The sequence below is a fragment of the Xiphias gladius genome, chromosome 17, assembly GCF_016859285.1.
Source record: "Xiphias gladius isolate SHS-SW01 ecotype Sanya breed wild chromosome 17, ASM1685928v1, whole genome shotgun sequence".
NCBI lineage: Eukaryota > Metazoa > Chordata > Actinopteri > Istiophoriformes > Xiphiidae > Xiphias > Xiphias gladius.
Genome location: NC_053416.1, coordinates 1,249,321 through 1,272,701, shown reverse-complemented (window position 1 = coordinate 1,272,701; position 23,381 = coordinate 1,249,321). Strand labels below are relative to the sequence as shown.

Genomic DNA, 23,381 nt, shown 5'->3' with positions numbered 1-23,381 from the left:
TGTCTTTAAAGATAATAATGTCTGTCCATCGTGTCACTGTGGCTTCGAACAAGCAAGCAGCAAGTTTTTAATACATTTCTCTTACATCAGTTCTGCAAAGAGTCTTAGTCGTATTTCCCTGGGCAGGTTTTCAGTTAAAAAAAACAAAACAAAAAAAACGGATCGATGTCAGGTGAAGCACATCAGCACCAGGACTCCCTCAGAAAGAGCTTGAACATGAAGAGGAGGAGGCTGGTGGTAGAAAAGTAAGGCGCTGGCGGCTAAACGGACTGCAGCATTATTCCTCCCTTATTTCATCTGAGCTCAAAGAAGGTGCGAGGATTAACTGGATTCCACAGCTCAGCCCGTTCCCACAGAGGTCGAACGCTGCAGGAGGCCAGACTGTCCGGTCGAAACGCCGCCGGGCCGCCGGTTGGCCGTCGCGGTCCACAGCCGGAGTCCGAGCCAGCAGCCTCGGACACGGGCCACTGCTCCGATCAGTGAAGCCGACGTAGCTGAGCAGGCGCGTTCGCATTGTTCAAACAGCCGAGTCAATAATCTGCTGATTATTTTGTGTAAAATCGATTCATCGTTTCATCTATAACATGTTTAAAAGTTAAGACAGAATGGCATCCACATTTTTTCCCTAAAGATTTTTAATATACTTTCCTAACGAAACGATTGGCCGAATGTCAAAACAGCTGCCGATTCATTTTCTGTTGATCAACTAATCCATTAATCGACTAATCGCTGCTCTGATCAAAAACGTCTCAAAACTAAATGGCTGATTTTTTTTTTTTTTTTTTGGACAAATATGGCGGATGTGTCGCTTCATTTCAAATCCTGAAGTCTGGGGTCGACTGGATGTGAGAGGTTTGATGGTGTTAGTCGTGTGAACGTCCCGTCCGACCATCGAGGGTCGGGGGGAAGGAGAACACACAACACACAACACAGACACGCTCGACTCAAGTTCCTCAAAGTTTAACCAACTGATGCGGCGAAAGGCAACGTTTTGGCCGTACCTTGCACAGAAGTCGAAAGCTTTGTGCATCTATTTTGGTACGTGATCGTGTTTTAGCGGGTCGTATTGTAGGTGTGGAATATTTTTGGTTCCATCACTTGACCGCGATTGTCAGCGCGAGGTATTCGGTTTCGTTCCTGCTCTTGCGAAGAGCCTGGTACGGTCAAAACCTCGCCTTTTCTCAGCCCAACGAAGTTTTGGAAGAGTCACTCCAGTGGGTGAAAACTCCAGAGCTGCAACGATGAGTCGATCAACCGGTCGTCAGAAAATCAATCGGCAACTTTATTCAAAAATCGGTTCATTGTTGTTTTTCAAGCAGAAAAGCAAAAAACCATTTGCTGTTTTCGGCCTCTCAAATAATAAGATTTTCTGCTTTTCTGTGTTTTATATCTTCGTAAACTGAAACTCTTTGGGTTTTAAACTGTTGATCGGACAAAAAGAGACATCTGAAGCGTCACTTCTCCGACATTTTATAGACTAAAGGATTAATTGAGAAAATAACCGGCAGATTAATCTATAATGACAAGTCCTGACATCATATCGTACCATATCGCAATAACAACCTGTTCAGCTGTGCGTCTGTTTAATTTGTGTATCTCTGGCTGCATTAGACCAATGTGGGAAGTGGCGCAAATGAATGAGAAAGCCTGTGTTACGTTGGTACTGGTTTTTCATTTTCATTTTTCATATGTCAGGTGATTTCATTTGCTGGATTTACCAATAAATAAAAGACATTTCTGTCTAGTTCTTTTATCCATAAACACTTTATCAGTTGATTTTTTTTAGATTTATCTTCACAACATATCGATACTGAGATACGGAGTTGTGTAAACCAATCTTATCCATATCGCCCACTGCTCATTGACCTCATTCTCAGTTGTTTTGAACCAGAAGGAGCGGTTTTTGGGCAAAGGAATGAACTACAGCGACCACTGTTATAGGCTGAGATGCCTGTCAATCAACCACACGTGTCTTCAAGTTTTAATATCTTCGTAAGGAAAAGCGGAAGGAAAAAAAAACAAAACGTAAAGCTAACAGTCGTCGCTCACAAGGACTCCGCTGGTGAACGCTGTAAACTGGACCCCAGCCAATGACAGCAGCTGCTCCCAGCAAAGATCCGAATACTGTGAACACGCCGACAGGAAGTCCGATGCTGCGCTAAAGACCTGGTTGGTTCCCTCCAGTGAGACCAGAATCCTCTCTGCTCGGGAGAGTAAACTCAGGACAGCTCGGTCTCTGTCCAGCCAAGGCGTCCCACCCTGGACGGGTGATCTCCTCCACCGTCGGCGCTTTCTGTCCCGTCATCCATCAAATATCAAACACCAACATCACACGGGGTGGAGCCGGCCTTCTGCCGCCACGGCTGCTGAGTTGTTTGAGAAGTTGTCTCTCGGCGCTAGAATCTGCTGCAAATGTCCCGTTTTTCCTTTCAAACCGCCGCAGCTGCACCGCCAGCTGCATCACCAACGCCGCAGCACGTTAACAGTCCAGCACAGAGCGAGACAGAGGGTGAACGCCACACCTCCTGAGCTCACTGCGTCTCTGTGATGTCCGTCTGCTTGTTAGGACTGTCACTGCCGATAACGCCGCTCCGCTCCCTCAGCACATGGAGATGGTGACGTTGATCCCCAGGTTGCCGTTGTCGGCGAACAGGTGGGCGATGGAGGTGTCGAACACCAGGCAGTCGCTGTTCATGATGGCGGCCGCCACCCCGTCGTGGATGGAGCGCGGCGTGGCCTCCCAGGTGAGCCGGCGGCGGTTGCCGTTGAGCTCCAGGCGGTAGGCGAAGTTCTCGGCCTGCTTTCGGGTGCCGATGAGCAGCACGACGGCGAAGAACTGCTGGTGGCCCTCGTACTTCTCCTGCTTCTCCAGGACCAGCATGAAGTGGTGGCTGAAACACGACTGCATCATCACCCAGTCCACGGCGCCCGGCAGGTTGATGTCCGTCGCCAGGAAAACGATGTCCTCCCCCTGAAGACAGGAAAGAAGAAAAAGACATCATGGCCCAGACATTAGCTTTTATTCGTCCTTACTCTTCCGAATAAACTGTCAAGCAAAGTTAGTATTTTTGCGTGTTAGCAGGCGTTCAGCTCCGCGCTGAAACAATAGACAATGTTGTGTTGGTTTGGGCGAACAGGTTCAGGTGCCAGTAAGACGATCAAATAAATCCAGGAAGTCCAGTTTGAGAATCAGATCCCCGAGGTTTAAGGTTTATCGGATGAAAAAAAACCGCACAGATTTATAATTAGAAAGTCGTCATGGCGACAACCGATTGTATCTGTCGTTACGACCGCGATGTAACCAGTGGAAACGCAGCGCTCGTTTTACAGAGTGATCTACCAGGACTGTTCGCTTGCATGTATGTGAGCGAGCAACGCAGCGCCATTCCACACAACGTTGTGTTGCGTTGCAGCAAAAGTTGACCCAGGTTCAACCTTGTTGCCGGTTTTACTCAGATCAGGACCGAGCCCAGAATAAATCAAATGAAGGTTTGTTCTGGTTCTAAACCCTCCTTTATTTTCGAATCAGTGTCTGGATTCTCTCTGCAGCCGACATGGCTTCACGTTTACGCCTCAACGAGCTTTTAAATAAACATCAGACAGATCAACGCGCTCTGCTGCACAGACTGGTTACTGCAGTAGAGGCTACTGGTCCTGGCAGCTGTACTTATGTGTTATACTGGTTCCTGTTCCAGACTCAGCGATGACTGAAGGTCAGACAGGAGCGACCGCTGCTGGGGTCTGAACTATCGTTACTACAGAGGCCTGTTACCCAGTCTGGCTGTTGGCGCTGCATTCTGGGAGCTCAGACTCTGTCTCTCTGTTTCCTCGGTGGGACGGTAACGTCGCCTTCTCACATGGGGGAGAAGGTTTGTGTGGCCTGAATATTTCACAACAGATATCGATCCACTGTGAAATACTGTGTTACCGGTCGAGACCCCCCCCAACCACCACGAGCCGGGTTGTGTTCAAGGTTTCTACCTGTTGAAGGGAGTTTTTCCTTTCCACTGTCTCCCAGTTCTTGTTGATGGGGGAATGTTGGGTCTCTGTAAATATAACTATAAGGAGTCCTGGTCTAGGCCTGCTCTGTATGAAGAGTGACCTGTTATAACCTCTGTCATGATCTGGCTGCTGTATAAATACGATTGAATTGAACTCTGCTGTGGATCCGGCTTCAGGAACCAGAAGCATTTTCACATCACTGATGTTGTTTGAGCTTCTCTTCGCCACAGTTTCCTCGTCTGCTCAGGGTCGTCAAATTTTTACGTTTCCAGCAATGTGTGATTTTGTTTTGGGCCTCGCACCTGTCAGCCACATAATCCTACTGCTGTAGCCTGATGCAGTGACAGTGCAGATGAGGGTTTGACCCAAATACAGAGCAGATACATTCATCAGTTTATTATTGTTACCGTGGGAATTTGTTTGCCCAATTATCCAGATCGTTTTATTGCCCGTCCCCATCTGAGAGTCCTGTTTTACAGCCGAGTGAAATCAGGTTTTTCCAGCTCATTTCTGAACGATGCGGTAACACATGCTTCGGGTCTGTCAAGTCAAAGTTATGGCGCTGACCTGCAGTGTGGTGATGGACTTGTGCGCGTGCATCAGGTGCGGCATGACGGCCTCCAGCGAGCCGTGCCACTTGCAGGTGGCCCCGGGACACGGACAGGTGTAGGGCCTGAACTCACACACCTCCTCGTGATCGGGCTTCTCGCTGTGGTGAAGAGACAGTAGACAGCCGGCCGACGAAAACTGTGGGGAGGAGACACAGACGGGGCTGAGCGTTAAAGGCACATTCCACGGAAAACACATTCTCCAGCTCACTGTGCGGACACCTTCCTGTCTGTTCACTGGCAGCGGAGATTATCACATTTTAAATTAACCTCAATTTATTCTTTGTGGCTCCGTGTGTTCAACTATAAAACCTGCATTATAAAATAATAAAAATAAAAAATAAAAATTCAAAAGATCCATACATTTAGGGACCGTCTTCAAGCATCAACAGAAAGCCAGCGGGTCTAACGGGAAAAACAGACGCAGACAGAGCTACGTGATAACGTTTCGACGTCAGAAGAATATTTTAATGAGGATCATAACGATTTCAAACTCATCAGCCAGTCCAAGACACAGACAACGACTTGATTTCTCAACATTATACAGTCAAGTCCTTATTTGGTGACTGGTAATCTTTACATGCCAGGAAGATCATTAATAAAAGCACAAATTATCAATTATTAAGACTAATAATCTACATTACCATCATAACATCACCGTCCATAGAGCCACGACGCTGGCAAATGGGATTACCTGAATTTTATCACTTTCAAAATGTCTAATTACTTGTAAAACTATATCATACTGTCAACCCAGGATTAACTTTCTTATTCTCTAAAAAGGAACCACGTGATGTTTTTGTGGTTGGGGGGGGGCGTGGTTTTCAGAGGCCGCAGATGTGACTGAGGAGTAAATCTGCTCAGTCTCCGACAAAAAGGTGAGAAAACAAAGAGAGGAAATACAGAAGACAGAGAGGCAACAACGTGTGTTTGGATTAAATCAAAACGGTTTCTGAAGCAGGAGATTTAGACACAAAAACACGCAAGTCTCCTGCTACAGTGACAGACTCCCTAGAAAAACTGGCTTCTTCATATGTTGGATTCGACCAACACATATCTGCTTGATGGAATCAGCGTCCCCGTTTAAAACTCTGTCCATCGTGTACCTAACAAAAGGTCATTTGTTTTTCAGAAAAAATCTTCTGAACATGAATCTTGATAGTCTTCAGAATCAGAATCACTTTTTGTTTCTTCCCAAAAACTAATATGATTCTAGGACCTTTTATCACAACATGTCATGGAAAGCAGGAAAAAGGGAACTGGACCATATGATATTAATCATTGCTCTGTTGTAGTCATTACTGAAATGAAGTGCAGCGCCCAACAGTGTTATTGGTTGCACCTGTGTTGAGTAGGTCAAAATAACCCCCCTCCTCCATTTTCAGGAACTGTCTTAAACCATCCGTGAGATAAAAAAAAAAATCTATAAATAACAAATGCTTGATTATAATGGACGAAACCAGGGCTGAGAGCCACTTGCCACAAACCTGAATCCATTGCAATCATGGAGGGTATTATCCCGTTTATATCACGGCCACTAGCCAACAAAAGGCCGTGTGTAATCAAATTTCAGTCATTCATTTACACATACAACTCATGTCACTCTTGATTTTCTCTTTTAAACATCATAAAATATGGCGCGTTTGTGTTTTCAAATCCCGACGAGCGTTGAAACCGGAAGTGAAAGTTCACCGATTGGTGGTAGCGATGCGTCCGGTGACGCAGTATTAGTTGAACTGTCTTTCCAATGTTGAAACACGTCGGACACACGCCGGTGAGCAGCGCAATCCCTTTGGTCGCTCACTTTCGCGTTCTGCGGGTATGTCTACGCCGGGGCCTAGCGAGAACCCAAACTCCGATTTCACAGCGTTGCAGACCGAGGAAGAAGAGTTTTTCGATCTGGTCCGTCTAACCTGTGGGACTTCAAGTCTTGTTTGATGGAAAAAGCTGATAATCTTAACTAAATAAATGTGAGAGGGGTCTGGCGTAGTATCATCAGCCAGACGCCGCTGTTTTAGCAGAAGTTCAACTCAACTCAACTATTTGAGCCACAGTCTTCGAGCAGATACGCAGACGTCTGGTCGGCCGAGCTTTACTCTTCCTCCTGCACATTCAACGATACACATTTCAAGTTAGATTTGCACGGTTCTCACCGAGAAGCGACTTTCACTTTTTTCTGTTTTGCAGTTGTTGCCGGGCTCTGGTTCCACAAATAACATCAGCTCCGAGCGTTTCCCCTAAGCCTGGCAGGTGCCGTCTTTACCTGCAGTTTAATGTGGGCGCAGTAATTCAGAGCTGCAGCCACACACCTACGTCACAGGTGCCTGTCTGAAAATGAATCCGCACCCTCCAGCCAGTCAGAATCCAGAACTTTCAGTGGCCACGGTATAATTTTGAATCCTCCCCCTCTGTGTATATACCCGATGATATATTCAGTCTATTGTGTTCTGAGTTTTTCCCCCTCACACTCAGCTGTCACTGCTGCTGCCTGCGGCTCAGGGAACAGCCTGTATATTAATTATCTCCTGATATAACCGATCCAGATGAAGTGAGGCGTGTTGTGATATAAATATAACCTGACACAGAGAGAGAGAGAGAGAGAGATTAAGTTTGTGTGGGCTTGTATTTCTATCTTTCCGAGGACCGGCTTCAGTTCTCGAACCATCGTCGTGGGGACGTTCTGGCCTCGGACCGTTTGGAGGTTAAGACTTGGTGTTAAGGTTGAGGTTTGAATTTGGTTTAGGTTAGGACAAGGGGCTGGGGAATGTGGGTCCTCACAAGTTTAGAAAGCAAACGTGCGCGTGTGTGTATTCTGGTCAGTCAGGAGCAGACAGTGGCTGCAGCTTTCTCCTCAATTCTCTGGGATGCTGAAGGTCACAATGATGGGATTCTCCCTCCTCCTCCATCTTCATCAACAGCACCTATAGATAGACCAGGAGCCTATAGCGGTGTATGAGGTATGGGGGGGGATATGAGAACGGCGAACAGGGGGGCAGGCGGCATCATTAGTGGTGCGGCTTGAACTATGTCGAACCGGATTTGCCACGATGGGAGAGAGCGTCCGTAAACACGAGGAGAGGGAGGGAGGCGGAGTTGTTCACCGCCGGGGAGATTCAGGAAGACACAAACACGAGATCTCAAGCTGTTTTGCTTTGGTTGCTGCATTAAACCTCCTGCAGAGAGCACCAGCGTGTCCAGAAGACGCCTGCCGATTGGTCAGTTTCGCAGTGGGCCCGCCCGCCGGCTACCTTTTACGTCCAGGTGCCAACGCACGGACATATGTCTGCTCAGCGAGCGAGCCAGCAAAAGACAGAGAGGGAGAGAGAGACAGATGGATTCATGGGGTTTTTTTTGCACTAAAGTTGCCGACACAGCACCATCGGAAGACTCAGCCAACGGGCCTGAAAAACAACAGCAGCCAGCGAAACAACAGGCTACAATATACTGCACTGTTTTATTCTATAAGGACTATCCCTGAGTGAACGTTAGCAATTTATCTAAAATGGCTGTTTTTTTTCCTCTGTAACGATCAAAACTCAAAACTGATCAGCTGACTGTCATGTGAGTCAAAGGGAAGCAGCGGACGCTCGTGTGAAAAGCTGGGCCTGAGTAACTGGCTGGAGGATTTAACCACATCGTCCCGAGGCTCAGCCAGAACAATCCCTCTGACAGGCTGCTTCTGTTCTTCTCTGCTCTACTCTGCTGCCTGCTGAGATAACGCTCGACGAGCAGCATGACAAGTGGATTAGCTTCTGGAAGGTGAACTGCTGGAGTGGATTTGGCTGCTTGGCCTGGATAAGGAGTGTGTGTTTACAAGGGGAAAAAAAAAAAAAAAAAAACTACTGTACACATGTGCAGGAGGAGACAGCAAACAGTGGGAGGATGATGGATGCTTCCATTTATTCATGGTTTCTATTTACCCACGCCTGGTGTCACATTTCTTATTTACAGAAGACGACTGATCACACTGAGACACTGACCCCGAGTCCGTCAACAGGAGACCAAACCGCAACATGACCTGCTGCAGGGACATGAAGCCACAACAGTGGGTATCAGGGCAGAGACGCCTGAATTAGAGCTGCAGCAAACCATTATCTTCATTTCTGATTAATCCGCCTTTTATATTCCTGATGAATCAATTGATCGTTTGTTCCATAAAAACGTCAGAAAATAGTGAAAAATTTCCATCAAATTCATCGTCATCGTTCTATTTTGTCCAAAACACAAAAATATTTGGTTTATTATCACAGAAGATTAAGAAAACCAGTATATACATACATGAGAAACAGGGAATTAAAAAAAAAAAAAGATTAAATCGAATATCAAAATGGCTGCTGCTTAATTTTCTGTTGATTGACTGATTGATGAATCACTGATTCATTTCAGCTCAGCCTGACCTGAATGAAAACACTGAAATAATGAAAAAAGGTTCTTACAACCTGCTGATTTTAAAAAAGTGGAAGTCTGGAGAAAGAGGAGATGAGACGGAGGCTGATGGAAACAGGTTCATCATCTCAGACACATGACCTGAAATAAAAAGTGAACAGACAGGGTCTTCGTTATCAAATCGACCTTAAATATCCAGCTTTTACGCTATAAAATGTCAGAAAAATAATGAAGAATGGTATCAAAGCCGTCTTCACGTCAGAATCCCGGATATTCAGTTTACAATGATATAGAACTGAGAAAAGCAGAACATTCTCACACTGGAGAAGCTACAGCCAGAGAGTCCTTGGTGTTTTTTCTTGATAAATGCCTTCAAATTGTTCTCAACATCTGTTTCAGCCTGTTGACTGCTAATTGACGGACCAATCGTCTCGTTAGCCGTCTAAAACTGTGCTCGTGCCTTTAGCCGGATAATCAGAGTAAGCTAACATCTCGGTTTGCATCATATGAGCTGTTTTCTGTTTAGGAGGAGTGGTTACGTTGCTCTAACCGATGAGAAAAATGTTATCAACACAATAGCTGCAGATTCACTTCCTGTCAATCAACTAACCAAGTAACTGGCTGATTGTTGTAGCCCAACAACAGACTGATGTGAATCATTGCAACGGAGATGTAAACCGATACCACAGCCGTGTGATGGAGAGACACAGGAGCTGTGTGTGTGTTTATTCCAGTCCTGTCAGCGTCCCGGCAGGAGGCTTCACTGTGTGTGTGATTAAAAATTCATCCGCTGCAGGTCAGAATGCAGCAGCAGCAGCAGCAGCAGCAGCAGCAGCAGCAGCAGCCTCCTGAAAAGGGCAGCAGGCTGGAGAACAAGACGCCGTCAACAACCTGAGGTTTCAGCTTTAATTCATTTAGGCCGAACTGCTGCTTGTCTTCTAGGTGGTAAAAATTCCTCCACTAATGGAGAGACGAAAAACAGCGCTGCGCTTGCTTTTTCAGCGCTGCCAGAATCAGGCGTCTCCATCTCTACAAACTCGCGTTGTTTGTCAAAACTTCGTTCAATTCCACAGAACTGTTTTAAAAAAAAAAACCAACAACGTCTCTCAGTGAACAACACGATATTAAATAGAATGTGAGACTTTATGTTTAGAACTGCTGAGAGGAAGTTGAAGGGAAAGATCTGAGCTCCGAGACGTTAAAATGAGCCAGAATTTAAGCCACGGTTTTCACAATTTACTACACACATCTGTTGACCTGTCCAATGAATTCAATAATTATGAGCCAAAAGAAAGAAAACAATTAGTTTGACAGCTGATTTGTTGTATTATCCTTTCAGAAACGCTTTTCATGTCTGTCACAATTCTCAGACATATACAACCCAAAAAGAAAAAAAAAAAAAAGAGAAGGATGATTCATCTGTAAATTATTTTACCGAGTAATGGATTAATTGTTATAACTAAAAGTGGCAGAAAATAAACAATATCAGAAATCAGAAGTCCACAACCAGAAGATATTCAATGTACCATCATATGAGACTCAGAGAAGCAGCAAATCCTCTGAATTTGAGGCTGGAACCAGTGAATGTTTGGAATTTTTTTGTCAGTTAAGTACGTGATTATCAAAACAGTTTCCAGTTAATTTTCTGTCAACTGATTAATCAACCAATTGCTTAAAGTGTACTCTGGAGTTCTTTTCACCAAGACGTCGTGGCTGTGAGAAGGTCTTGATATCTTCGACTCTGAATCGCATCCCGGAGGCTGACGGGAAGGTTTTCTAAAGCGAGCTGCTAGTAACAGTCTGTCTGACGGCGAGCGAAGTCTCCGTCTGTTGGTTTTAAGTCCAGAGGCTAAAACCAGGAAACGTTTCCACCCCAGACTTGAAGCCTGCGAAGCCTGACGACGACCCCGACTTCAAGGTTGTTGATCGGTTTTTCAGGACCTGTCAATCCTTGGTTCTGACGACAGCAGGCCAGAATATTCCGTCAGCTTGTCCCAAACACACACACACACACACACACACACGAAGACACGAATCCTCTTATCCAGCTGAAGCATTCATGAATTTAGAAAAGCAAACCTGTGCAGCGTCTCATCAGGACTGTGTGAGTGTGTACTTCTATCTTTGTGAGGACCCATTTAAGATTTCACAGTGAGTGTAAAGACTTGGTTTCAGGGTCAGGGTTAGAATTAGGTTCAGGGGTCAGGGAACGGATACAAAAACCACAACCGAGTACTGATCTTAATGGAAGAAACGTTCTTCACAGCTTCATCACTACATCATCAAAGGTCAGGCACCGAATTCTGGCTCTCAGAGTTTGTCCAAACAAGAGGTCTTCAGGGGTCCACTGGGTTCCGTGGACCCGGGATCCGACTTGGACTAGGTTCAAACTAATCTCATTCTAATGAATGTCACATTTCATTCGAACACTGTTCAGATGTTTTTCTTTGAAATGGAAATAAACCAGATCGGACTAGGATGCATCCGGCAGCTTTGTTCTGACGAGGGAACTGAAGCTGAGCTTATTTTAGAAAAATCAGCAGCCTACAAGATTGATGCTGTTAAATGAGAGTTGCTTTTTATTTGATTCCCAGATATTAAATAAACAACAGACAATGTTTTAACTTACCTATCACTCAGTCAGCTACAGCACATTTTATTAGGACTTTCAGTTATTTGTATAAATTGTTTTTGAAGCATAAAAATGAACAACTTTACATTTATTCCTAGGACATGATAATAATAATAATAATAATAACAACAACAACATATTGCTGCTCTTTGTCACCACAGCTGCTTGTTAATTGATACATTTAATTGATAGCGCGCCATTCCAGTATTGGTCTTATTTTTCTGTTGGGGTTGATCACATTTTGGATCGGGTCTAATTATCTCCAGGTCTATTTGGGTCCTACCTGATCTACCACCACTCTTCAAGGGTCTCCTACTGCACCGAAGCGCCAGTGTTGTCCCTCAATTGTAAGTCGCTTTGGATAAAAGCATCTGTCAAACGAGTAAATGGAAATGTAATGTAATGAGTCGGGTCTGGCTGTTCTCGGACCCCCGGGGTCTCTCTTTTTTGAAAATTAATTTAGGCACGTCGGGTTCGGTTAGGTTCCCCACGGGGGCCGTTTCGGATCAGAGCCAAAGTTTTGGACCAACGAAAACCTCTAGTCCAAGCCCCTGAGCCTGATCAGTGGAAAATAGTAGTTTTCACTCTCAGAGCCTTCTGGGTCCAGAACTGTGAAACCACAAGTCCTGGACCAAACTGTTTAGTTCAATACCGGTAACCAGAACAAGCCTGGTAAAACTGATAATCTTATTGAAAAGCTTTGGAGGATGAACCTCAGTGAATGTCTGGATATTCAGGTTACAACTGTTAATCCAGAGTTTATATTACATTAGAGCTATGTTCACTCTATTGACTCTGCACCAAGAAAAGTCCCGCTACACCAGCTGCCTGACGGACATTACAGATACCGCTCTGTTGGAGACATGCCTTAAGGCTTGTGTACATGTGATACCTTCCACTATGGACCTTTTTTATAGGCACTATCATGGAAAGGGTGAACTACAGAAAGTGTGAAAAGTACCGGATGAAATCGGTTTGTTGCTCTGAGGAAATGTACGGCAATTGTTTTTTTAAATCTCCATTTTGTCTTTAATATTAGAGCCCCGTGTAATGAACTGTACCTGTGTATTTTTTCTATTAAATGTAAAATGTTATGAAGAAATAAAAGCGATGCTCATGTCTGCGTGTTCAGATTGTCTGAGTTATGAATCCGAGAAGAAATGGTGCGATTTTTTGAGTTAAACTCGGTCGCACATCAGTAAAAGACAGAAGAATTAATATTATCGCTCAAATTTTGTTCAGACTGCATCGTCCGTTCACTTCCAAACAATGTATTCACCTCCGGTTACACCCGTAGTGCACATGCAGCATCTTTACCCAGATGGTGAACAGCTGCCTGTCAGGAGAAGTGAGCAGGATTCAGGTTTCAAACCCCAAACAAAACGGCTTTATACCAGTACGAGAGATTCAGCTGAGCCAAGTTCTTCTTCACACCGATTCTGTACAGAACGGATCCATCGGATCCACGTGAGCAGAGCTGAAAAACCACCACAGCAGGAAAAACACTCTGCAGAGCCTCTGCCTGTATCACCACGATCAATAACAATCAGGATAAAAGTACCGCGCGCGTGTGTGTGTGTGTGTGTGTGTGTGTGTGTGTGTGGTGAGACAGGTTGGTAAGTGCCAACTCCATCATGCTTCATTTCAGATGAGTTCAGGTTTTGTTTTTTTTTCCCAGTGGAGTCAGTCTCTAGATCAGTGATGAAGTGAGATTAATCAGAGGACATTTGGACATTCGGACATTTTGGGCTTTTGGTTTTGGACGTTTCTGCTGAGCCTCTGGCTGTTTGAATGGGAACAAGAGAGGAGAGGGGAGGGGAGGGGAGTCTGAAGGGGGACCCGGAGCTAAATCGGACGACGTTTCCGCGTGGTCCTAGTGCCTGCAATTTTTCCTTTTTTAAAAATAATATAACTTTAGATTTCAGACTGTAAAAAGTATCCGGCCCCATTACGCCCCGGGGACTGAAGCGTTGGACGGACCCAGCCAACGCTTCCTCTGCTACGTGTGAGGAATGCAACCGCATCTACAACTGACAAATCCACCGCATCAACACAATCATCTTGACCTTCAGTTTTCAGACTGGGGTCGTTTCTTTTTTCCTGCAGGTGACTGGCCAGGCGAAGACGCTGCGACGTCACATTCAGAAAGTTTGACAAAAGAAAAACATTTGAGCGATTTAAAAACAGAAAACATCAGGTTATGGTGTCAGCCCCTCAGGATCAGAGCAAAGGCCTCTTTCCAGCGCTTCCACTTTGGAAACAACGTTTAACAACCAATTAAGGAGAAGTCCTTCACCGAGGAAGACTCACAGAGACCAGAATGCACTGAAGCTACGAGACATGACGACGTTTTCAGGACGGATCTGGTTTTATATTAAAACGTGTCCAGTACTGTCCAGGACTCACCTGGCTGCTCGGCAGAGGTTTGGTGCGGCCGACGGGGCGATCGGCCCTGTCCCCGACCTCTGACCCCCGCTGCAGTTGCTGTTGTTGTCCAGTGTTAGCGGTTAGCCCTGTGGTGCTAGCTGAACCCACTCCGTGGTGGCGATGCCAGCCCAGCAGGCAGCGCCACTGAGCCAACTCCCTGAGGAGAGGCAGGCAGGAGGCAGGACACAGCATCGAACACACACACACAGCTGACACAAACAAACAAACAAACAAACAAAACACACACACACACACAAACAGGTAGATTACTTCCCAACTTTCCAGAAACCTCAGACAGACCAAGGTTGTTTCTCCCTCGGTGTAAATGCTCATTTCAGAGTTTTCTTTTAACGACCTCCTTCATGTTCCTCACAACAGAAACACTCTCCTGGATAATTTCAAGATAACTCTGCTGTTATTCTATATTTTTCTTACTGGCAACAAATCACATGAAAACCCTTCAACCTGATCCAGAACCGTAAACTACGATTCAGTCCCGCGTGGCTTCGAAACTTCTCGGTCATTTCAGATTATTTACAGGAACCACGCTGAAAGTTCGAACACAGCGGATGGTAGCAAATCGCCTTGACATTGGGTTTTTGTTTTTACAACCATGTAAGAGATCAGACAAATCACGTTTTTTTGTTAGCCAACAGCAGCCCGGCATTGTTTTTTTTCCCAGGTTGCTAAGAAGATTTCCATCCAATGAGTTTGTATTTTAAACATTCTTCCTGTAACTAGTTTTATGAACAAGTCTGCGACCGAAATGTCCAAACTGCTGGACATAGTCATGCAGGACCAATAAGTAGTAAACAGTCCTGGATCAGGGCTAAAATACACCCAAATAGGACGGCAACTAATAATTATCAATCAATTAATTGTTCAGTCTATAACATGTCCAAGCTGACAACTTCAAATGTCTTGTTTGGTCTGAACAACAGTCTAAAACCTAAAGATATTCAATTTACAATGAAATAAAACAAAGAAAAGCAGCAAATTATCACAAATGAGAAGCTGCAACCAGAGAATTTTGGGCTTTGGTGCCAAAAAAAAAAAAAAAAGACTGCAATGATTGATCATCCATCAAAAATAGTTGACAATATTATCTGTTGATCAACTAATCGATTAATGGACTAATGGTTGCAGCTCTAGACCTAAACCAACACTGGTGTAATTACTGAATTTATCTAAAACTGAATCTCCTGTAATGCAAGAATTATCTGAAAATTAGCTCATGTTGAGGTTCATCTTGCTCATGATCCAACTTACTGTCAATAAGCTGCACTTTTGCCGGTTTTGCCAAAGGACTTGTTGCTATGACTACAGCTCCTTCTAAACCTCAGACTAGCGCTGCAACCAACAGTTACTTTCATTACTGATTAATCTGCCCATTATTTCTCAGTTAATTGATTAATTGTTCGCTCTACAAAAATATCAGAAAATAGATAAAAATGTCCATCACAAAGTTCCCAAACAGAGTCCAAGGTGATCTCTTCAAATTGGTTTAGTCCGATGAAAAGTACAAAACCCGAAGATAATCAGTTTATAATGATGTAAAAAAAAGATGAAAAACAGAAAATCTGAGACACTGGAGAGACAAGGACCAGAGAAGTTTTGGCATTTTGGCTTAAAAGATCGACGGATCGCTGGAACTCTAGTTTACAGTGCGAGTAGAAATTACACAAGGTCAGAACGGGCAGAGCTGCATGGTGGTTAGCAGGCAGCTCGTCTCCTTGATCGACTACGTCGCTCATTCACTGCTTCGCTCCAGAATCTCTGCTGTTGTTTGTCCCTCTCTGCTCTCCTTAGATAACCAGACAGACAGGAGGACAACAGACAGCAGCCGGTCAGCAGCTGCTCGGCCAGAATGCGGCGCCGCGTGGAGATCATATAGCAGAGAGATTAAAACGCCACAGCAGGGCGAAGACCGGCCGCCTGTCTGACCATGTTCGGTTTCTGTAAAAACACAGGAAATCAGATGATTCACCTCCGTCTAAATCCTCTGCTCAGACTCAGATACAACCGATCCGTGACGACACGCGAGTTTAGTTTGAGATTAACTCCGGGACACGGTTCAAAACTAGACTGGGACCTGTGTTTATCAAGCGTCTCAGATGCATCTCTAGAAACTGCGCTGAAAGAGATCCAGCGAGCAAAAACAGTCAGAGCAGGACTAAGAGTAAGTCGGTACTCAGGGACCCCTCCTTTGCCAACTGGGGGTGGGAATATTCTGCTTTGTGGGGTGTGTAGCAGCCAGTGGAGCAGGAAACACTCCACAGATACCAGCAGATTCTGGAGGCAAATGTCCTGGCGTCAGTCAAAAACGTGAAAAGAGTCTGGCTTCTACAAGGCAGACCTCAGAATCCACCACGAACCACTTCAAGAAACACGAGCTGAAGCTTTTGGAACGCGCCCCCCCCCCCGACCTGAACTTCACTGAAAACCTGCGGGTAGATGTTAGACCTGCAGGACAGACTAAAACGTCTCAGAACCCGAAGTGATCTGCAGGAAGAGGCTGAACTCTGAGCTGCTACACAAAGTATTTACAGGCTGTGATATCCGCCAGAGGGGGGGTCACTGAGTACAGATTTAGGAGGGTGCCCAAACTATTGCACGTGCCACAGTTACTGTTTAATTCTTTCCTTCTTTCTTAAGCTGATGAAACAAAGAGTAAGTGAGCATCGACGTTTCTTTTCACCTCAGAAACCGACCACATCTAAAAATTTGCGTGGAACCGTATCTCCAGCCGAGATACCAAAATGTCAAACATCAGCTGGCTCCAGTTTGTCAGACAACAACAACAAACGAGTCCGACAGACGAATCCTTCCGACACTTGACAGACTCAACAATTCATCCAAAACAGTAACCGATAGATAATCAATAAGCAGAGGAATTCCTATCTGTAGCCCCCCAGTGTGCAAACATGAAGGAAAATAAATGCACATGATCCGACATTGCGACAGACACACACATACCAGCTCCTGTTGGTGAATCTGAACAGACGCAGCAGTAATGCAGCTGAACCTCGCTCGCCCGCTCCCTCTCCTACTGCAGCAGCAGAAGAAGAAAAAAATAAAACCGTTTTCTTCTTCTGTGGTGAAAAACAAAAAAAACCAAGCACCGAGAACATAAACACAGACTCGGAGCCAAGGCACAGATGCTGATACACTCACACACTCACACACTCACACACTCTCTCTCAGCTGTGTGGCGTCCGACCGAAAGGCAGTGAATACCAGCAACACACACACACACACAAACACACACATCCCAACTAGGATACTCTCTCTCTCTAGCTTTCAGTAAATGTCTCTCAACCGCTCTCTGACTGAGCGGCAGAAAAACATTCGTCCTCCAACCGACCGCAATGAGACGCTGCAGCGCACACACACACACACACACACACACACACACACACACACACACACACAGTGGGGGCGGGGAGAAAGAAAGCTGAGAGAGAGAATAAAAGGGGAGTATCACTCATCTGAGTGTGATCCTCCTCCTCCTCCTCCTCCTCCCAGCATCTGTCGACCCCCCCCCCCTCCCACCGACACACACACACACACACACACACACACTCCAGGACACGTTGATCTCTCTGCTTTCATGCCTCTCTCTGTTCTCCTTCCTTTCAACTCTGCAGTGTGTTGACATCACATGTTGTACCTGAATGTAAATGAGTTTGTTCCAGTTTAGAGATCAAACGATTTGTCGATTAATCGATCGACAGAATAATAATCGGCAACTATTTTCATCATCCGTTTCTCGTTTCAGTCACTTTTCAAACAAAAATAGTTAAAACCGGTTTCAGCTTTGCTGCTTTTCACCGTCGTAATGATTAACTTTGGTGATCCTGACATTTCATGTAGCACCATCATCAGGTCAAAATTTTTTATTCGTTTCTTTATTAAATACAGATAAGTAGATAGATGTAATGTTTAGTAGGGCTTCTAGCTGCAACTAACAATATTTTCATTATAGATTAATTTGCTTTTTATTTTCACAAATAATCGGTTGATCGTTTAGTTTATTACATTTTATGTTTAAATTTTGTTAAAAATAAATAAATACTTGACTTCAATTTTTGAGAAGCTGGAACCAGAGCATGTTTGGCATCTTTGCTTGAAAATGACTGAAACGATTAATCGATTGTCAAAACAGCTGCAGATTAGTTTTCTGCAGCTCGACCGACCAATTCGTAGCCAAACACCTGCAGCGCTGCACAAACAGGTGGAGGGAAACACACTTATTGTTGCAGAAATGCGCTACATTCATATCCAGTCCAGTGGGAACTTTTACACGAGTTAAGAAGCTGATAAGTTGAGCAACAGCAAATTAATCAGCAAAATATTTTGAAAATAAATCAGGTTATAAATTCAGTCATTTTTCAGCCAAAAAATAGAAAATAGTTAATTGCTAGATATGAACAGTGTCTCTCTTTTAAACCTGTCCCAGCACCTTTGTCAGTCTCAACACTGAAAGACAGACGCTAGCATTTGGCTCTGATGAAGGCCCTCTAACCACAATCTTTTCCTGAACCCAACCCGGCAGTTTTTGGGCCTAAACTGAACCAAACCGTGACCAAAACCTCAGCCGTGTGTTTACTACTGTAACCATGACAACGACCGTCTGTCACACCTGCCGCCAAGCACGCTACTACGGGTCGTGTCTGAGGAAATGGCCTAACGACCTATATGGCAGTTTGGGCTGGAGGACCTGTTGGACCAGACTACCACAACAATCAACGACATCAGTTCTGAGTTTCGGCTGAATTGATAAGATTTATAACCTTTGGATCTGTTAATTAGGACAGATAAAGATCTCGTAGTTATGGGATACGACGTCCTTATTAACTTAAATCAACATAATTAGCAACTTTTTTCACTTGAGAGTTAAATTTTTCCACAGTAAGTTTTGTCATTTTGTCCAAATTAGGATTTTCTGGCTCCAGTAACTGACTAAATTGGTGGTAGCCAATGAATCCAAACGACGGCGCTCCCAAACATTGTCGGAGGGGTCCTGGTTTCTACAGCTTTTCTTCCCGCCCCGTGCTGTGATGTCAGGTCACCCGCATTTGGCCAGTTAGGCACAGAAATAAGGAAGATCGATCAAACTGGGGTCAAGCTGCAGTTGTCATCCATGTCTGTCCAGACGCATAATATATGTAGTGAAGACTTTTAAGTGCATTTTGTCATAAGTAGCGTATGAATTCTTGACTCTTGGCCAAAATCCTGTTTTGTGAGGTCACAGTCACCTGGACTTTTGACCTTTGACCATCAAATTCTAATCAGTTTATACTTGAGTCCAAATAAACATTTGTGCCAGATTTCGAAGAAATTCCCCCGAAGGCATTCCTGAGATATGACATTCACGAGACGAACTTACAACCCGAAGAATTTATGCCTCCAGCCACGGCTGTCGCCAGCGCGGGGGAATAAAAACTGAAGGAAGCAGCGCCGGAGGATGAGGAGGGAGAAGAGCAGCGCTGGGGACGTTCATAAAAAAAAATAAAAAAAATACGGTAATTCATTTACACACTGATGGAGACTTTAGTGAGCACTCAGGAAGATCAGATTCATCGCATTAAGGACCACACACACACACACACACACACACACACACACACACAGGGAGGTGAGGAAACAGAAGGAGGGAGGAGGAGCAACACCAGCAGACATGATGGGGAGTGTGGGACTGAAATCGATAACAATGATCTGATGTTTGAAAATACATCACAAAATTGCAACGTATGCAAAATCATAAAAGCATCAACCGGATGTTAAACATAAAGATGTGTGGTCCACTGCAGATCCCCTCCACCAACATCAGCAACCAACACATCTCAGGGTAAGAACAAGAACTAGAACTAGAACAATGTTATAACTGAGATCTTTCAACGTTTTTGTATTTTATTACACTACATTACGCTAAAACCGACAATTGCCTTCATTATCAGTTCATCCGTTAATCATTTTCTTGATTAAATAGATGAAACGTTTGGTTTAACGTTGAGTTAAAAATGCCCACAACAGTTTCTCAAAGCCCATTTCAAGTCTTTAAATGTCTCTTTTTGTCCAACGAGTCCAAAATTCAAAGGGTGCACAATATGTCCAGGTTTGTCCTGTATAAGTTTGGTACAAGTGCAGGATGTAGTGTCGTCACTTTCATTCAAAATATGGGGGAAGAAAATTGAAAACTTAAACAGTCCGAAGGCTCAACAAAGCGTTTGAGGGCGTTTGCTTTGTGGCTCAGCAGTGGGCGCTCTTAAGAATTCCTTTTCATCAGTAAACTCATCCATAAAAACGGACGATACTGATCGGATCATCACGACACCGAGGCATCTGGGAAACGAAGCGTGTGGAAGTTCTTCTGGGTTCTGCGCCGTAGACGAAGATGAGGCTGTTTGTGGACTTACTCTACAACCGCAACAAAGCTGAGGACTCACCTGCTGCCGCGGCCCAGGTGGCGTAACTCTGCTTTAATTTCTGTAGCACAGTCATGATTTATCCCCTTTGAAATCAGAGCATCGAGTGGCCCATCAGCTCGCTCCCTCTCTGATCGGAGCAGAGAGCAGGCATCGGTTTTCACCTCCCTGCTTCATGACCCGTTTCCCTCCCTTGTCAGACCTCCTCAGCTTTCAGGCGCCTCAGAGACTCAATTCAACTTTAATGTGCGTGTAATGGAATCGGAGGGTTGTTTGTCACGCCCAGCCAGGAATGATGTCCCCCTTTCCTTGACCTTGTGTGGCCCGTCCAGTAGTAGTAGACACGAACCCCGTGTGTCAGTCCTGATCAGTCCACGCAGCCTGCTACACATGTCCACACTTGTAAGGTCATACGGCCTCACAGCACCACATCCCCCGACAGATCTCAGATTAGAAAGACCATCTCTGGTGCAAAGTTACAGCGGCAGCTCAGCGTTTCAGTGAGCTCCGGTGTCTGACGCCTCAGCGTGACGACGCACGTGGCGGCATTTTCACTCTTCGCAGATTTGTTTAACCTCTATTTAACCAGATAAATCCCACTGAGGTCGGCAACCTCTCCTCCAAGGGAGACCGGGCCGGGACGGCGGCGTCACAGGTTTTCAGACTGGACAACGCAACAATCAGGCACACGAGTAAGACAAAAAACTGAAAACCAGACGACGACGTATAGAGGCTCAACTGAGCTGAGAATAAAGTTCTTTGATTTAATTTCCCTCTGCAAACTATTCCAAGTGCCTGGAGCAGAGAACATGAACGCTTTCTTTCCCTTCTCTGTCCGTACGCTGGGGAAAGACAGTGTGTGTGTGTGTGTGTGTGTCTCGTGTGCTCTAAGATTAATAGTGGAAGGTGAACTCTGTTGAATAAGTCTGCAAATATAGGAGGAAAAAACATAAAAATAAAATAAAATCAAAGTCTGGAATTCTGTCTGGAATTTGGATAAATCAGATTCCAAGGTCTGGAATTTGATTTATCAACATGAACTAAAAATTCTCACCAGTGTTTTCTTTTCAGCCGGGTAAGATAATATTATATTGATCGTATGATTCAGAATCTCGAGCGATTTTCAACACATTAACATGTCCGTGTCATGGAAAACTGGACCGCGTGTCACAGCTGTCTTCAGGCCTCTCTGTCCCGCCGCTATTACAGATGTGAACTAACCACACACACACACACTTTAATGGATAAACGACGACATCAGACGTGCTTTTCTTTCAGATCCACCGCCCTTGTCTCAACATCTGGACTTAGCCACACGACATGCTGTTGAGGAAGGCCCCGTTCCAAGGCTGGATTTTTTGGTTACGAATGTGAGTGGGGTTTTGTTACTCCTGGCACAGGATCTGGGAGTCCTGGTTTCACGGCAGCTCTCCAAGCCCCTGGCACTCCCAACAGAAGTTGAAAACATCAACTGGAACATTGAGATTTGTCCCTTTCCCCGTTTATCGTTTCGCACATCTGGATTAAGACCACCTGTCTGGGTACAGGTCTTTAGAAACCCCGATTTCAGCCGACACATCCTGATCGGGCTTGTTACTGACAGAACAGTTCCCAGACCCTTGTTAGAGTCCGGACTCGGTTTGTTTTGGTCTCGTAGTACCCTGTGACGCCACGTGACACGCGCGCGCGCACCTGTCGGCTAGCATGTTGACGAGGAAGTAGCGCGAAAGGTGCTCCGAGCTGAGCAGTTAGCTCGTGTCCGCGTCGGCCCTCTGGGAGCAGGTGACCAGGTGAGTCTTACCTTGCAGGGGAACGGCAGCGTGGAGGCCACCTTCTCCATGGCCAGGTTCCGGATGCTCGGCGTGAGCGGGCCTCGGCAGGTCGGGCAGCAGCTCAGCTTCTGGCGGCACTGGTTGCAGACCAGGTGACCCGCCTGGCACTGCAGGATGGGCGGCAGGACGTAGTCGAAGCATACCGGGCACTCGAACAGCGCCGTGAGCTCCGACGACTGCCCGGGCAGGCCGGTCGAGGGCAGGGACACGGCGGAGGAAGGGGCAGCAGACCCCGACCCGGCCACGGAGCCCACACCGGCGGCGGCGCCTCCCGGGCCCCCGTGCTTTCCACCGCCTGCTTTCCCGGCCCCGAGTCCTCCACCTCCGGCTCCGGCTGAAGACGGGCGGCTCATGGCTTCCAGCTGCGGTCCCTTCCCCGTGAGCTGCCGAGCGGTAACATCTACCGTCTACTACCGGACGTCCCTCCAGGCCCCCGGAGACACAACATGGCGGCTGTCAGTTTGTATCGCCTGCCGCCGCCCGCCATTGGCCGCCGCAGCGCAGACTGACAGGACGCTCAGCCAATCGGAGAGCGGAGTCGTGTCACTGCGTAAAGTTCAGCAGCAAAGTGAAAGAAGGAAAAAAGAAATGAATGAGTTTAAAACACCGCGAGATAAAGACGGTGCGTCCTTGTGAATCATCACATTTATCTACTTTTGACTTTGGTTTGATTTGGTTTTTATCCATAAACCAAAATATACGTACGGTTGCCAAAGTTTGGGCCAATTCCATATTTTGTCAACTTGTGGGGCGAAAAGAAGTCAACAGATAATTAGAGGTTGAAATGTTGCACTTTTTATTTCAGAAAAAAAAGATCAACATTTACTGTGGCACCTACAAAAGTTTGTGGAGGAGACAGACTCAGTCAGCGGAGCACAGCCGTTAACTGCCAGTGCAGCAAAGTAAGGGTTAAATTTAACAACCTGCGGAGGCACCTGGCGGATCGTGTTGACGCCGAATTCACCGGTGGTTCACACCGGCTCCGTTAAAATACCCGTAGACCGGGGAAAAATGGAGAGGGGGGGTAGTAGGAGCCAGTGGAGCAGGAAACACTCCACAGACATCA

At 45.6% G+C, this 23,381-nt stretch overlaps 1 protein-coding gene across 2 annotated transcripts; it reads right to left on the bottom strand.

The window, feature by feature from the left end:
- Positions 1 to 776: 776 nt before the first annotated feature.
- siah2l (seven in absentia homolog 2 (Drosophila)-like) lies at positions 777 to 22,816 on the bottom strand. Of its 2 annotated transcripts, XM_040150407.1 has the most exons (4): positions 15,325 to 15,918; positions 14,035 to 14,264; positions 4,570 to 4,749; positions 777 to 2,971 (listed from the first exon to the last, which is right to left on the bottom strand). In XM_040150407.1, exons 2-4 carry the CDS (start codon positions 14,245 to 14,247, stop codon positions 2,600 to 2,602), a joined length of 765 nt encoding a protein of 254 aa, XP_040006341.1. In that variant the 5' UTR covers positions 14,248 to 14,264; positions 15,325 to 15,918; the 3' UTR covers positions 777 to 2,599. The 2 variants fall into 2 exon arrangements, with proteins under 2 accessions (XP_040006341.1, XP_040006340.1); XM_040150406.1 differs by lacking the exons at positions 14,035 to 14,264; positions 15,325 to 15,918 and adding an exon at positions 22,285 to 22,816.
- Between the last annotated feature and the right edge of the window lie 565 nt (positions 22,817 to 23,381).